The sequence below is a fragment of the Sarcophilus harrisii genome, chromosome 3, assembly GCF_902635505.1.
Source record: "Sarcophilus harrisii chromosome 3, mSarHar1.11, whole genome shotgun sequence".
In the NCBI taxonomy this organism is placed as follows: domain Eukaryota; kingdom Metazoa; phylum Chordata; class Mammalia; order Dasyuromorphia; family Dasyuridae; genus Sarcophilus; species Sarcophilus harrisii.
The window spans coordinates 83,333,016-83,350,207 of NC_045428.1; the positions used below are offsets into that span (position 1 = coordinate 83,333,016).

The window sequence follows — 17,192 nt, forward strand, 5'->3', positions numbered from 1 at the left end:
ATGAAAGTGATTTATCCCCCAAAGTATTAAGGCTAAGTATCTTTAAGCAGGCTTATAATAAGGCTATTTTTTGTCCCTTCCTGTTTAAATACCTACTTAGTGGATGCATTATCTCATCCAGGTGGATCTGGTTATAATTGATGCCCTCTTATCCAACATGTTCTTGATTGCCACCCACCCATAAAGTGGGTGATTTCTCATTGGGGTGCACCAGTAACCCTGTGTTCTCCTAGGGCTCAGCTTAAACAACATAAGCTTTATTAAGTCTTGCCAAACCAGAAAGGTTTTGATTACTTGTCTAATGTTGAAATCATCATTTGTTTTGGCCACCAGATGATGATTATATGTAGTTATGCAAATCCATGGACCATCTCCCAAGGTTGTTAACAGAGTAAGAATCTCTGCAGTGATTACATTGTGATGGAACGATATAAAGCATTATAAACTTTTGAGAAGAGGCTCCAAATGACCTAGAGGGAGGACACAACATGTAGGATAAATTAGAGGGAAGGGAAAGTGACAATAAGGAATCTAACTAGGAGACTGGTATAAATAATCCAACAGAAGATGGTTGGCTCAGACAAAGATAGCAGTTATGGGCATGGTGAGAAAGTCAATGCTCAAAGAGATGTGATAGAGGAAGAAATAGTAGGAAGAAGCAGTGACCTGTGAAGAGTGAAGGAGGGATACCCAATGTAAACGGCTTATTGTACTCTCACTTTTCCTATCTTTGCTTAGAACCGAATGTGGAGAAAGAACCGTTCCCTGCATGAGGGAAATGGATGCTTTGGGACTGATTTGAACAGAAACTTTGCTTCAAAACATTGGTGTGGTATGATGATGTGTCCTTTTTACTATTAATTGGTGGGATAGTGAGTAGAACTGGGCTTTCATTAACCTAGAGTATTCCAATATGAGGAAATTCCTTCTACCAAAGCTGGGCAGCAATTTCTCTGAGCCTCAGAGAATTACTTAAGGAAGCGAGTTACCCAGAGTCATCTAGTAGGACTTGAACATAGATATTTCCAATCTCAGACTGGCTTTCTATCACTTAGATACAGTAAAGTGTCATTGATTTGGACCATTGAAAAAGAAAAAAAAAGATTTCTCTGATTTAGTAAAGAATTGAACATAGATATTGGACAAACTATCTAACTTTCCTGAGGCTAAATTTATTCAGAAGAAGGTGAAGTGATATTTAATTAGACAGTGAATTCTTTAAAGAAAACATTCTAGAAAATTTGACTTTAAGTACTCTGCTTTTGGTAGATTTCTCACTGAACAAAAAAAAGACAAATCTTCCTTTGACACTTCTTATTTATTAGGCTACCACTTTTTTCTTTTTCATTTTCTCTTCCTTTTTTCCTCCCTCCCTCCCTTCCTCCCTCCCTCCCTCCCTCCCTCCCTCTCTTCCTTCCTTCCTTCCTTCCTTCCTTCCTTCCTTCCTTCCTTCCTTCCTTCCTTCCTTCCTTCCTTCCTTCCTTCCTTCCTTCCTTATTATATATTTAGTATTACATTTAATAGAGCCCCAGGTCAGCTATGTCAGCCAATCTTCATTTCCCCCCCAATCCCAACTTGGCTTCATGATCTTGGAGTAGGCTGACTATCTCCTCTTTAGCATTCTAGGTGGGTACCTCTGGGGCAGTTAGGTGACTCAGTGGATAAAGCACTGAGCCTGGAATCAAAAGGACTTGCATTCAAATATGACTTCAGATATTCACTAACTATGTGACCCTGGGCAAATCACTTCACCCTGTTTACCTCAGTTTCTTCACCTGTAAAATGAACTAGAAAAGGAAATGGCTAACCATTCCAGTATCTTTGACAAGAAAAACCCAAATGGAGGATTAAACTTTGAACAAAAAGAAGTTTATAAAAGGCAGCTTGGGAGAGGGGTGTTATTTTCTTAACATCCTACTTAGCCTTGTCTCCCACAGACTCATCTGTTTCCTGTGTCTTTTGGTACTGGAGTCTTTATAATAGCCAAATTATTACAGAGGCTTAAGTAGGGGTATAATGAACAATTAGGGTCTTTTTTCCCCCCTGATATCTCAATGTTGTAATGACTCAGTTGTCTTTCTGTGTCCTTTGATAGTCATAGAGGTACCCTTTGCTTTAATGTCTAGCTAGAACTAATGGTCTAGTAATGGAGCTAAATTGAGAATGATGGGAACCTTGGGAGAATCAGAAGTTGAGCTTATGGAATTTCTGCATTGTTGAGGATTTGTTTTAGTATCTTTTTCAAGAGGAGCACATTTCTAAGGTTGGGGGAGCTGAAGAATCTTGTTCTGGCCAGAGAAATAAGGTAATGGGAGATTCACTCTCACTGTGTTAAGTTCTGAGAAGAATCCCTCTATTTCTTGCAAACTTTTTTATTCTGTGACTGAAGTGGGATGACTTTTCTGCCCCATAGGGATATTTCTGTGTTGAGTGTGTACCATGTTTCTGATTTGACTATTTGGGGCTCTATTTGGACCATTATATGGTGGAAAATGGAACAGGGGAAAACCTTCTGGTTTGAAACAAAACCAGAAAACTTCATCATCAAGATTCAGTGACTCTGGGCAGTAGTTTGCTTGCTGACAACCTGAAAAAGAAAAAATATAAAATATATTCTGAACAGTATTTTATTTTAAATGTAATATTAAATATTTAACAATTTAAAAGTGATTATTAAGGTTTTTGCCTTAATCACAATTGCCTATGTTCACTTGTCTTTCTACAAAAGATACTGTATTCTACATACTTTTAAAAAGCAAATGAACATTTTGGATTTCCTTTGTAATTGGTTTTCTGCATTTTTAGTGGTTGCTATTTTAAGATGAATAAAAGGATAGATAATATATGTAAAATGCTTTGCAAGCCTTAAATCACCATATAAATGTTAGTGATGATTGTTGTTGTTCTTGTTGTTATGTTCTGAAGTTTGTAGTTTCTAGAATAAGACCAAAAGTGGCATTATCTTCATGTGTGGGAACAATCAGTTTGAATAATTGCTGATTTGTTGATGAATTTAACTGCATATATGCTTGTTGAAAATAGCTCAAGTAAAGTTTTTTATTAAAAAAAAACAAAACAGAAATTTTGGGATATTAGAGAGGAAAGATTTAGCACTTGCTTAAGAGATTGGGAAAAATAAATGGGAAATATAACAAGACTACTTGTTTCAATTAATATGACGTGTTATATGGCTAGAAATGTTCCTTGGTTAGATCTGTTCTTACTGTCAGCATAGTATGCCATCATGGAAAGAATCCTGGAATCAGAGTTAGGAAGAGCTAGGACTATAATCCCTCCATAGATATTTGCTAATTAGGTGACTCTTGAAACAATTAGGGTAGCTAAATGAAATCATAGTGCACTGAGTTCTGGGTTCAGGAAAACCTGAGTTCAAATGAGACTTTAGATATTAGGTGAGTGACACTGACTAAGTTACTTAAATTTGTCTGCCTCAGTTGTTTCACCTGTAAAATTAGCTGGAGAAGGAAATTATAAATCATTCCAGTATTTTTACCAACAAAACCCCAAATGGAGTCACAAAGAATTGGACATAAATGAATAAAAAGCAAGAAGTAATTCAGTTAATATCTATGGGCTTCAATTTCCTCAATAGGCACAATAACACCACCTACTTCACTGGGTAATTGTGAGGACCAAATGAGATGATGCAAGTAAAAGCATTTGCAAATCTTGAAGTGCCATATATGGTCTTTACCTGTATGACCATATATAACATTTGGTCTCTCTAGGTTCATTTTCCTCCTGTCAATTGCAGGGTAGAAACTTATGGTAGCTGATGAAAAAATCCAACAGAATCATAATATTCCCTTAATTGGCAGCCTCTTGAAAGACCTAACAGTTTTGGAGGATGCCCAAGGAAAATGTAATGAATGAAGGGACAAACACCTACCTATGGAAAGCAAATTAAGAAAAGATGAATATACCTTGACTGGAAAAAAGAGGGCTGAGACTAATATGATTGAAGTCTATAAAATCAGGCATAGCATCGACAGATTGAACTCTACCAAATTTCCTTCTTTCTTTTTTTTTTTTCCTGAGGTAATTGGGGTTAAGTGACTTATCCAGGGTCATAGAGCTAGAAAGTGTTAAGTATTTGGGATCAGATTTGACCTCAGATCCTCCTGACTTCAGAGCTGGTGCTTTATCCACTGTATCATCTAGCTGCCCCTATCAAATTTCAAATTGGTGAAACTAAGGTTTCCTTTTTGAAACCTGAAAGAGGAGAGTTTAGAACAAAATAAAGGAAATGTTACTTTTCACAAAGCAGGAAACTTAGGGATTTATTGCCTACCAAATGGCCCAAGTAGAAAATACTGGAATGCTTTTTTCTTTCCTTCTCCAGTGGATTAAGGCAAATATGTTACCCAGAGTTACACAGCTAATGTTTGAGTCTAAATTTGAACTCGTGTCTTCCTGAATACAGACCCAGCACTCTATGGACTTAGGTGCCTCCACAATCTTTATTGTACTTATTGCTTTTAGTCAGCCAGAAAACAGAGTTATTCAAAACAAAGACATTAATGAAATAGCAGAGTAAAAAAAGTAATAGAAGCAATAGAAGATTTTACCCATAAACCTGGGGTACACCTCAGGGGGACATGTGTGACTAAAGTATATTTATGGATCAATAAACGCAGAGAACATATATAACTAAAACACACATATGTAGAGGCAACTCATGCCTCTGTTGCTATAGGAACAGGGATGTTATCTAATGATTTTATTGCACTTTTCTTTTTGGATCTTTTCTCTGCTAGAAATTGCTCCATTCAGGGACGTTTCTTGTGCAGTGTATCTCACCATATCCTGACCTTTATTTCTCTTTAAGCTTCATATGTCTCTTTTACCTCCCAAATTACTCATTGCTGATCTTTACCAGGCCTCAGCTGAAGTCCTCAGCTAAGGCACTATATCTTCTCTTTAAGAGGCACACTGAATTCTTCCTCTCTTTTAGCTTAGAAATGCAGTCAAAGTTTTATTTCTTTTAATAAACATGGAGCCATTGATTATTTAGACCCTCTTCCTTATTTCTCAATCTACCTGTCTTTGAACTAACATTTTCCTGTCATCAGGAGCCACATAGAAGTGCCAAATCCATGTCTATCTTAGAATAAAAAGGTCTTTAGCTCCCTATAGGGACCCAGTTCCTCCCAAACACATTTCAAGAAATTCAACCAAATAACCCTTATGAGACCTACACGTGCTTGTGACATCATAATTTTAATTCAGCCCTCTCTCTTTTCCCTCTCCTTAATTGATTGAATATCCTAAGAAAATTAAAATTTGGATAGCTGAGAAGGAAAAAAGGGGCAGGTAGAGTCAGTATGAAGCATCACCCTCTATCTCACTCATTTGTTTCGAATTTCTGCTTCTTTCACACATGTAAATCCAACAACAAGCCTTCTTTGTTTTGCGTCATCCTACATAACCATACAGAAATGGTTTATAAAACATGTTAATACATGATCTTATGCAATTCTTAAAATAAATCTCATGAGAGACTCAGAATAAATATTACTATTATTATCCCACTTAACACACATGAAAACTGGTTCAGAAATTAAATTGTTTGACCATGATTAATTACAAAAGTAAAATATAAATCTTTTAAGTTCAAATCAAGTGTTTTTTTTTTAATTGGAAAGACCTAACCTGGAATCATGAACTAAGTAGGCTCAAATTTAAGTTTTGGCATTTACCAAAACAATTATAATCCAGAAAAAAATTATAAGCCCAACATTCAAAAAGCATGAGAGATATGCTAGTTGGAATGGAAATTATAGATGGAATATATATAAACCAAAACAATCTATTCCTTTTGAATCTTTTAGTGATAATTTCTATTAATTTTTGTTCCAGAGGTAGGTGCATCAAATTCATCATGCAAGGAAATTTACTGTGGACCATATCCTGAGTCAGAACCAGAAGTAAAGGCAGTAACCAGTTTTATCAGAAGAAATTTGAATCACATTAAAGCATATATAACTTTACATTCATATTCTCAGATGGTGCTGTTTCCATACTCCTATACTTTGAGCCAAAGTAAAGACCATGAAGAACTAGTAAGTAGTACTTGAAAAAATTTTGACTTCTTGTTAACATTTTAAGAAATATTTCAAAAGTGATCCAATTCTGGATCACTTAAAAAGGCTTTATTAAATGCCAATTATGTGCCAAGTACTGTGGATACAAAGGGGAAAAAAATACTAGTTCTCAATTTCAAAAAGCACATATTAAAAAATAACCTTTTGTTGAGATGTGAGAATTGAAGGTTGAGAGATTCCCCCGACAGCAATGGGATCCCCCTTGGCCAGTGATAAGTTTTGCAAAAGAATTCATGAACCCCAATGAATACAGGCTTGAGGTTTGCAGAGAGAATAGGTTTATTTACACTAAGAAAACAGCTTTCTTAGTGGGCAAAATCCTGTTAGGACTTCTGCAAAGATTTACACTGAGAAAGACCCAGTGTGCTAAATCCAAAAGGTCATTAGCAAAGATTCAGGTTCAGAGTCATTTTTTATTAGCCTTCTGAGGTTTGAGGCTGAGGTTAGAGGCTGGGGAGATTAAGGGCTAATTTTCAATTCAAGAGAGGTGGTGATTATGCCCCAGGTCAAGATCTCCAATTGAATGAGATTACTTATCTGGGAGTTTCCCTTATGGACAGAAGGCTGCTTCCTAGAGGCTGGGAGGGTTTGAGACTCCGGATCACCCTTCCCCCAAAGATTCCTTTCCGACCTTTCTCCTAAAGATTAAAGGGGACACAATTTACATCAGATCCTCCCCCTCCCTCCATTAAAGGGGACACAGTTTACATCACTCTTAGAAAAGGTATTTATTATGATGGTATTATAGGAACTGTAGGAAAAAAATTCCCCTTCATAAACCTAGGGTTCACTTCTACAAAAATACACAGCATTCCTAGGAAGAATTAGGGTACAATGCTGGTGAAACATGTCTGTAGGGTATGACAAAAACAACCTAGAGCTCTTGGTGCTACATGTCTGGAAGCCCTTTCTTTAATGATGGAGTCCTTATGGAGCTTGGTATAGCATCTCTGCTGGGTAATTTGTTCAGTTGAATTCAGTCTTTACCTCTCTGTATCCAAATCTGTATCTTCCTTCCTCTGTATCCAAATCCATGTGAAATATGTCTCTGCTTTTTTCTGTAGTGTAAAGTAGTGTTTCCATGTAGTGTAAAGAAGCTTACTTACATTCTCCTGGGCAAGACAACTAGGACATGATCAAGTATATACAAAACTTAGGAACTAGGGGTTAGACTAGTGATTTCACTGGTAGAGGAAGCTCTCAGGGGAGCAAATTCCCTTTACCAATACAGACCTCTTGTCTGCAATTAAAGTACGATGAGAGATTAAATGCCCAGGGTCATTCATGCCTCCTTTTGGCCAAATGAGAATGTCAAGATTCTAAATCTGAGAATCAGAGAGAGAGAGAGAAAGAGAGAGAGAGAGAGAGACAAAGATATAAAGCAAACTTCAAATTTGGGTACAGGGATTGATTGTCTTCTCCTAAGTTATAGTTTATTATGTTAGTTCTGACGTAAAAAGTTTTGAAATTAAGGGAAATTTTAGAAAAGAAAAACAGGTATTTTTAGAGAGAAGGAATGGAGAATGATAAGAGAGTGGTGGAGAGATAGAGAAAATACTGTGGTAGATCAGAAAGAGAGCTCTATTTGGAATCAGAGGACCTGGACTCTAGATTCTAGTAGCTCTAGTACCACTTTATAGATGTGCAAATTTAGGCAATTTAGTTTGAATTTCAGTTCCTTAGTTTGAATGAACCTAGAAACATTTGCATTACAACTACCTTGCACAATTGTTGTGAGGGTCAAATGAGATAATGGTGGACTCTAAAGAAGTAGAAAAAAATGTTAGCTAGCATTAAACTATATTACATGAATAAACTTTCTAAATTGCCTTATAAATTAAATACAAATAAATATTTAAATTTATATTAGAAATGAAACACTAAGTATGAATCAAACTTTTAAAAACTGAAGTATATTTTTAATATGTCTATAAGAGCTTGCTAATTAAAGCCATTACATTACAAATATCTGTGAAGCAAATAATCCTTTTGTAGTGCAAGGTTCATTTATCTATTGCTTTATATTGTATTATGTTGACTTAGGTTGAATTAGATTGTTGTAAATCTCTATTTTCAAATATTCGCTCTACTAAAATTGAGATAAATCTAAAAATAAAATATAACGTTGCCATCTGCTAACCACGTCTACCATTCTCCTTATTAAGTTATGCTCTGATGAAAATCCCATATCTTAATAATTTCAGTCTCTACTGGCAAGCCAAGCAGCTCAAGCTATTCTGAGAGTTAATGAAAATATTTATTATGAATATGGCCCTGGTGCATCAACAATATGTAAGTATTATTTCTTTAAGCTCTTTGAAAACAATTGTCATATAAGCATGTATATTACATTATATTATATTATAATATGTAATGTAGTTATATATTATAATTTTCTCTATATAATCTTCTATAGAGTATACACTTCTCTCCCTCCCTTTAACTATCTTATATATTACATGTCATATATATACATGAATATATTATGTATGTTGGATTCTTTTCTGTTGCAGTCATTTTAGAAACATAAACTTTACCGGAGATATTTAGTAACCCTCTCTCTTTCTCATGCACTCATATTATATATATAATAACTATATATACACATGTATACATGTGAATGTACACACAAATACACACACACACACACACACATATATATATATATATACAACTGTTCTTATTTGCATTACATTCCTCTCTTGCAGTTATTTGAGAAAAAAGTTTAGTTGTGTTATATAGTAATACACATGCATACTATACTTATATATATGTTTATTAATAATGATGTGTAATAACTTATGCTATAAAATACATATACATAAATATTGTATATGTTTTATACACATATATTACTAAATAGCAAAGAAAAGTATTTGTTTCTAAAATGATTGTACCTGAGAAGAATGTAACATACAAATAAATGTAACATTCATAAATAATACACTGTAAAAATCTACACTGGAGGAATAGCAGCATACTATGGTACCAAAATGAAGATTGTTTGACACTCTCTGAGATGCTGTTCTTCAATTCTCTTAGCTGAATGTTCAAAGCCTTCACAATTTAGCTCTAATTTGCCTCAGAAGTCTAAATTTATGTGACATTACTCTTTGCTTTACCACAGAGTAATATTATTGTTAGTATTCCATGATCATTGTCAGTTATGAGAACAAATCCCAAAACCTGAAATAGTTTTAGAAATTCATTTGGTCATTTGGTGGGTGGCTTCCTCTCCAGTCTCTACCAGCTTTACGTTGTGTAGTGTTCAGCACAAGCATTTAAGCAAAAATGCAGAGGATGTAATTTCTGGACAAGGTGCATTGGGATGCACATCAATAAATATAAGCATTCCAATTATTGAGATGTAAGCATAAACATTCAGATTTGGGGAACCCAAACGATGAGTAAACCCAAGCCTGGTTATGATATAAGTATTCATTGCAGTTATAGGGCTTCCCAAGCATGTCTGACCTAGGGAGATAGAATTGAAAACACAAAAGATCTAGAAGACATAGTCTGACTCTTGAAGAAAGAGGAATATAATAAAAACAAACATATATGACAGGTGATATGACTCAAGGACAATTACAAAGCTCACATTAATAAGTATAAAATAACACCATAAAACATATATTGATGGATGCTGTATAGATGGGGAACAAGAGTAATATCAGAACAATTGTATCTGTGAAGGCTACCTAGAAATCGTGACTTTTGAGTTGAAACTTGGACTGTGTCTGTGTGTGTGTGTGTTTGTAGAAATAAGGGAAGCTAACATTGTATACAGGGGAGAATATTTGAACAAAAGTAGAGTTAGGATAAATAGATTATACATAAGGGATAAACACAAGTTTAAATTTGGGTTGGCTTGAAAGATTGTAACAGAGAAGAAGGAGAGGTAAGCTTGGAAAGTTAGAGGATAGAGATCTTTGAATGTTAAAATAAAGAGTAAAAAGTTGATATAGGATAAAGTCATATCTTCTTTGGTTATTGAGTAGGGTAGTAATTTTTCAAAAATAATTGAGTAAGATTATTCTGGCAATGTTTTGGGATGTATAGGAAAATTTAGGGTGAAAATGAGAAAGACTAATTATGAGAAATTTTTTTTATAATCCAGAAATAAAATGATGGTTTGGATTTTGGTAAAATAGAAGGAGAAACAAATTCAAACAGTACTATGGGGGAAAAGATGTTAGGATTTGGCATTAAAATAAAAAGGAAGTAGGGGAAAGGATACACATAGAATTAGCTGCTGCCATGGTAGGCCTTTGTCATCTCATGCCTTGTCTATTTAGATGCAATAGTCTTCTGTTTGGGTTCTCTATCTCAAGTCCATTCTCTCTCCAATCTATTCTGTACTCAACTGCCAAAGAGATCTTTCTAAAGTGCAGGTTAAACCAAGTCACTCTGTATTTCTGTGGTATCAAACTCAAATAGAAATTGGAGCTACTAACCCATATATAAGAATCTTGTTGGGGCCACATGTTGACTTAAAAAACTACATGTTAACATTATGCTCTATTTTGTTTTTATTTATTTGCTTAAATATTCCCCAGTGAAATTTTCATCTGCTTCAGATAGACAGAGTAGTGTTGTGGCCACAATGTGACTTGTGGGCCTATGCTTAATACCCCTGCTCTACTCCAGGTCAAACTCCAGTTGTTCCCTCCTTCAGGACCAAATATAAAATCCTGTTTTACTTTTAAAACCCTCCACAACTTGGCCCTCTCTTTGCTTTCTAATCTTCTTATACATTTCTCCTGTTTATCATTCTATTATAAAACCATCTAATATTAAATATATAAATATACATTCATTCATTTCTTCTTTCACTTCTTTCATTTAAGGATTCATGGAAGTTTTTTTTAAAACTAGGAAAAAGAAGGAAGGGAAAGCAGTTATTAAGTTTTAATTAGGTATGAAGCTCTGGGCTAAGTACTGAGGATTCTAATATAAGACTAAGCCAGTCCTCTTCTTATAGAGATCATGTTCTAATCAAGAAAGGCAACAGATATGTTTTAGGTGTAACCCAAAAGAAAAGATCCAGTGGTTCTTTTTTTAAATTTTAAATTAAAAAAAAATTTTGATTCAGTGCCAAAGCAGAAGATAATGCATCTTTATTGTTACAATACTCATATTTTTGTCATGCTAACCCTCCTCCTCCATTGCCTGAAGGCCAGGTATGTTGCATTTCACATCTTTCTTCAGAGTTCCCTAGGACACTGAAGGGGGTTTAGGAGTACCTAGGCTCTCTGCCATTGGCTTCACTCTATATCAACAAGATAGTCTAGGAATTGGTTATATCTGGTAATTGCCAGATGGGCTTCTTCCTGCAGGGGAAGATAGTTCACATCACTTAGAGAGGTTGAATTTAGAGTAGGAGTGTCCACATCTAGGGAATACAAGCCTGGAATCAGGAAGACTCAGTTTAAATCTGGCCTTAGACACTTACTAGCCATGTAACCCTAGTCATGCTACTTAATTCTATTTGCCTCAGTTTCCTGTGGCAAGTAAAATAAACTGGAGAAAGAAATAGCAAACCACTCCAGTGTCTTTGCCAAGAAAACCCCCAAAAGGCTCACAAAAAGTGTATGACAAGTTCACACATAGAGAGGTTATATTTAGAGGAGTGGTCATACCATGAAAATCTTTTGAGGATTTTAAGGCTGACAAAGCACTTTCTGAACAAATTATCTCTTCATTTAGATGAGGAAACTAAAGCTTGTGACTTGGCCAGGGTCAGGTAGCTACTAAGTACCAGTGCTAAGAATCCAATCCAATCCAGTGCTTTTCCATAAAACCATAAAGTTTTGAGATTTGACTGTTACTACTTACTTTCTGTCCAGCTTAAGTATATAAACTTGAAGGGAGGTAAGAAAAATATATTCAATTCAATATTTATTAAGTACCTATTATATACCATGCACTGTGCCTACAAAGACAATGAACTCATGAGACTCACAGCTGAGGTATAAAAAGGGTAAGTTACTTTCCCATAGTCATAAGCTAATAAAGTGTTTTCTTGTCTCTAATTACACTGTATTACCCTTCTTCTCCATGTGTACACAGTTAGAATTTAATTAAACAGATTTTTATTAAAGGCCTTCTCTTTATAGATAAGTATAATACAACATAGTTTGAGAAGGAAACAGTCTCACAATAGAAAGGGGTAAGAATCAAGGAGGGTTTATGTAGGATAGTTAAGTCCTGAGGTGAATTTTGAAGGGTTCAGAGAGAAGGTGAGGAGGGAATACATTTTAGGAATGAAGAATCCCTTGGATTCTATTAGATTTCTTTTTGGTGGGGAGCATAATTTGAGGTTATAAGAGGTTACCTCTGTTTCACATAGTAATTAACTTATTCATATTTTTCCAGATTTATCTCCTGGAGGTTCAGATGACTGGGCCTATGACATGGGCATCAAATATTCTTTTACTATTGAACTTCGAGATAAAGGCCAATATGGATTCTTGCTTCCAGAAAGTTTTATCAAACCAACAGCGACAGAAACTTTTGCAGCTATTTATACAATAGCTTCTCATGTCATCCTTAAAACTTAATGTACCCCATTTTAAATAAATGATTTTAAGATAGTATCCATTATTTTATCAGATTTTTCAAAAGAAATTGTAGTTTAGGTAAAAGATTTTCTACCCTTTCAGGTTTTTATCAAAGGGATATAGTCAGCATAAATGCTACTTCTTTGGGGGAAGGAGGTATAGTAGGAAGGTGACCCAGTATCTCGTTTTAACTTTAAAAGTAATTTAAAAAGTCAGTCCTATGTTCTTGCTGACTAGAAATGAACCTCAAATTTAAGGATTATAATGAGAAAGCAAGGAAAAAAATGTCACTATCAAATTTTGGTCCAAACTTTTGACAGATTTGTTCTTTTACTTCAAATAAAATAAAGCAACATATTACTTTCTTCTTCTGTCTTAGATTTTGTTGTTATGTGTACAGTGGGTAGTGGTCTAGATCTGCTAATTCATCCGTGTGAAGAACGTTTATTGTGGAAACTTTTCCGACTGTGAAATTTTAGCCAAGATGAGAAGGTTAGCAGAGGCTCTTGGATGTGGGTCTTCCCCAATTTAAAACCCCCTTCATAATATAACTTAGGACGCTTTTCTTAGCCCTACTTCTTGGGGGTGCAGTTAGGAGTTTGGTCTTGAAACCAAACTGTCCACTTGCAAAGACCAGGAGACGTAGAAAATGTCAGCGCTGAAAAGGGTTCCGCAGACCAAACTATGCAGGAAACTACCCTTTGAACAGGTGGAGAGTCTACATGAAGGGACAGCTTGTCAAGTCCTCGAGGGCAGGAACCGTCTTTTCCCTACTGCTGTCTCCCCCGCGTTTAGCTTAGTGCCTGGGGCTTAATCAATGTTTATTTAATATGAATGAATAAAGATCACACAGTGATAAAGATGGCAGCCAAGACTAGAAGTTTCACCAATACTCTTCAATAAATGTTTGCTGAATGAATGAAACAAATTACAGCATTAACGTGACATTTTGTGTTCTTAGTATGTGTCCGGTTAGAAATTTTATGATGGGGGAAAAAAAAGAAAAAAAATGGTCTCTTGTTGCTTTTCTTCCCCGTCCCCTCCCCTTCCCCCCATCTAACTAACCGTATACTGCTCTAAATACGGGTTTTATTTGATTTTTTTTTTTTTTTTTTTTTTTAAAAAAAGAAGGGGTTTTATTTGATTTTTTTTTTTTTTTGTAAAAAGCAGCAAATGCCAAATAGAAGGGGTTTTATTTGATTTTTTTGGGTAAAAATCAGCAAATGCCAAATAGAAGGGGTTTTATTTGATTTTTTTTTTTTTTGTAAAAGAAGGGGTTTTATTTCATTTTTTTTTTGTAAAAATCAGCAAATGCCAAATATAAGGGGTTTTATTTGATTTTTTTTTTTGTAAAAAGCAGCAAATGCCAAATAGAAGGGGTTTTATTTGATTTTTTTTTTGTAAAAGAAGGGGTTTTATTTGATTTTTTTGGGTAAAAATCAGCAAATGCCAAATAGAAGGGGTTTTATTTGATTTTTTTTTTGTAAAAGAAGGGGTTTTATTTCATTTTTTTTTTTTGTAAAAAGCAGCAAATGCCAAATAGAAGGGGTTTTATTTGATTTTTTTGTAAAAATCAGCAAATGCCAAATAGAAGAGGTTTTATTTGATATTTTTTTTGTAAAAGAAGGGGTTTTATTTGATTTTTTTGTAAAAATCAGCAAATGCCAAATAGAAGAGGTTTTATTTGATTTTTTTTTGTAAAAGAAGGGGTTTTATTTGATTTTTTTTTTGTAAAAGAAGGGGTTTTATTTGATTTTTTTTTTTGTAAAAATCAGCAAATGCCAAATAGAAGAGGTTTTATTTGATATTTTTTTTTTTGTAAAAGAAGGGGTTTTATTTCATTTTTTTTTTTTGTAAAAAGCAGCAGATGCCAAATAGAAGGGGTTTTATTTGATTATTATTTTTTTTTTTTTTGTAAAAAGCAGCAAATAAATACGGGTAAAAATGAATGAGCTTCAAAAGACCAAAGTTATCTCTGCACAGACTCCGCCCCCGCCTGGGCTGCAGCTGAGGGGGCGGAGCCTCGGAGGAGGCGTGCCCGTGACGAGAGGTTTAGGAGCACGGACGACTAATCTGGAGGCCTCGAGGAGGGGCGTGCCCTGACGAGGAGCGTGCGCGCTGACGACAAATCCGGTGGCCGGAAACGGCCTCTGCCCGGTCCAGTGATCTCTCGGCTTCCGGCGGAGGAGCGAAGGGGAATCTGTGCGCGGCCCGCTCGTCTCTTCCCGGCGGCTCCTCCTTCTCCTCGCTCTTCCCTCCAGTCTTTCCTGGCCTCGCCCCTGCTCCTCCCGCCCTTCTTCCCGGTTCCCTCGCCCGCGGCCCGTCTCTTCTCCCAGCTTTTCCACTCCTCGCCTGACCCTGGCTAAGCGGCGGGCGGGCTCCGTTTCCCAGCAGCCCCCGGGGGCCCCCGCGAGCCGAGGGTCCGTTCCCGGGAGCCGCGCACGCTGCTCCTCCTCCTCCCGAGGCTCGGGCCGTGGGCAGGGAGTCGCCTCCCCCGCTCCTCGGGGCGGTGGCGGAGGTGGAGGCGGTGGCGGCGGCGGTGGCGGGGGCGGCGGCGGCGGCGGGGGCGGCGGGGAGCGCCCTCGGAGGGAGCTCGGGGCGGAGGTAAGCTGTCCGTGTTTACGTCTGTGCGGGAAGGGGGCTGGGCCCGAGGGGGCAGAACCCGGCGCCAGCCCCACTTAGGATGCTTCCTGCTTCGCAGAGCCGGGCAAGCTTCCGCGGAGGACGTAAAACGAGCAGTTTGCATTAGGCGGCTTCTGAGCTCCCCTTGTAGAGAGCCGCGTGAGGACGGAGTGGGGAGACCGGAGTGGGGAGACCGGAGTTCAAATCCAGCCTCGGTTTGCCTCGCTTTCCTCGGCTGTTAAATGGAGAGCGTAATAAGCACCCGCCTTCCAGGGTTGCTGTCAAGATCAAATGAGTTGATAACTGTAAAGCACTTAGGAAGAAAAATATTAGCTATTATTTTTATCCTGCGCTGGGACCTGCAGTTTATTGCTCCCCTCCCTCATCAGAAGGAGCATGTGAGAAGCACTTAGTACTATACCAGGCATTATGATAAGCATTGAGGGGGAAAAAATAAAGGCTCTTTTCCATGCATGAGTTCCCCATGCAAAATACTGTCGTCTTTTATCCTGCCTAAGAGAAATTATGCTAAGGCAAACATCTACAAAAAAAAAAAAAAGACAAAAAATAATTCCTGCTTTCAAAGAACTCAGGCTTATGGAAGAGCAAATGGAAAAATATGCAGGATAAATTGGAGAAAATATCGGAGAAAGCACTAAGATTGGGAAAGGCTTCTTGCAGGTGTGGGGCTTGGCTGAGACTTTAAAGCATCCTGGGAGGCATCAGGCGAAAGGAAAAGATTCTAGAACATGAGGGCAGCCATTGAGAATCACGTTTTTTAGTCTTTTTTTTTTTTTTTTCCTGTAGACTTATAAAGAGAGGCAGTGTGGCCTAATGGATGTAGAACTAGACCAGCTTGTAGTCAGAACAGTTAAATCCTACTTCTGGCACGCTGATTGGTTGACTGTGGGCAAGTCACTTAAACTCTCAGTGCCAGAGACAGCTCTGTAAGGATATATGTTGCTGAAGAGGTGGAGACATTAACATTAGCAGAGGTTTCTTACTTGGAGTTCCCCATCCCAGGTCCTACCAAAAACAAATGTGAGAAAGACCAATAATAGAATGACATACATATTATAGATATCTCCTTATTTCTCGTCTGGCTGCATGATTTTGGAACTTCCTTGAATCCACCATGCTCAAGGAAACTGTTGATGGAATAGCCTCATGTTTCTGTAAGGTCCCCTAATCCTTGCTTGCTACTGCACCTCCTTAGTGCTTCGTTCTTCCTTCCTCTGTTTTTCTGCTTTCTTTTGTATTTTGATTTGCCTCCTTGAGAGGGCAGCAACATCCCCCCTCCCCCCTTATTAATATTCCCATTCCTTTAAGTGTTTAATAACTGTTGATTGGTTGGCTTGCTTTTCCTATTAGTATAATTATTGAGATTTGATAATTAGCCATGTTTAGGTTAGAGTTTTTTTTCTAGTTCACTTGTTTCAGTCTTAAAGTATGATTCTTCCTAACCTTTTCTGGAGGTTTCTTCGCAAAGATACTGGAATGATTTGCTCTTTCCATCTCCAGCTTGTTTTATAGATGAGCAACTGAGGCAAACAGGGTGAAGTGACATTTTCAGAGTCTCATAAGTGTCTGAGGCCAGATTTGAACTTAGGAAGATAAATCATCCTGATTCCAGGTCTGGTTCTCTCTCCACTGAACCACCTATCTGCCCCAGGTAGTAAACTTTGGGTTAGAGGTGTTTTTTTTCCTAGGCTACTATACAAATTGTATTGAATGACAAAGGGGAGCTTATGTTAGAAATGTAAAAGAAGATAAAATTGATGAACCCTAACAGATTGGATATGGAGGGTGAGAGAATGAAGAGGTGAGGATACTACAGTTTCAATCACAGTTGGTTAGTTATGAACTGATATGGAGGAGATGG

The 17,192-nt window shown here is 36.9% G+C and overlaps 2 protein-coding genes across 13 annotated transcripts in view; both read left to right on the plus strand.

The window, feature by feature from the left end:
• The window catches only part of CPB2 (carboxypeptidase B2), a 168,172-nt gene extending 154,902 nt beyond the window's left edge, over positions 1 to 13,270 (plus strand). For all 3 annotated transcript variants that reach the window (XM_031958368.1, XM_003765885.4, XM_031958367.1), the window contains exons 8-11: positions 739 to 832; positions 5,881 to 6,083; positions 8,330 to 8,417; positions 12,504 to 13,270. In XM_031958368.1, the coding sequence (XP_031814228.1) occupies positions 739 to 832; positions 5,881 to 6,083; positions 8,330 to 8,417; positions 12,504 to 12,688 (570 nt within the window). In that variant the 3' untranslated portion in view covers positions 12,689 to 13,270. The remainder of the gene's footprint in view (positions 1 to 738; positions 833 to 5,880; positions 6,084 to 8,329; positions 8,418 to 12,503) is intronic.
• Positions 13,271 to 15,229: 1,959 nt separating this feature from the next.
• Positions 15,230 to 17,192, plus strand: part of ZC3H13 (zinc finger CCCH-type containing 13) — a 73,644-nt gene continuing 71,681 nt past the window's right edge. For 9 of the 10 annotated variants that reach the window (XM_031958369.1, XM_031958372.1, XM_031958374.1 and 6 more), the window contains exon 1: positions 15,230 to 15,292. The gene's annotated coding sequence lies outside the window, so the exon portion shown is untranslated. The remainder of the gene's footprint in view (positions 15,293 to 17,192) is intronic. The other variant, XM_031958370.1, reaches the window with a different exon arrangement.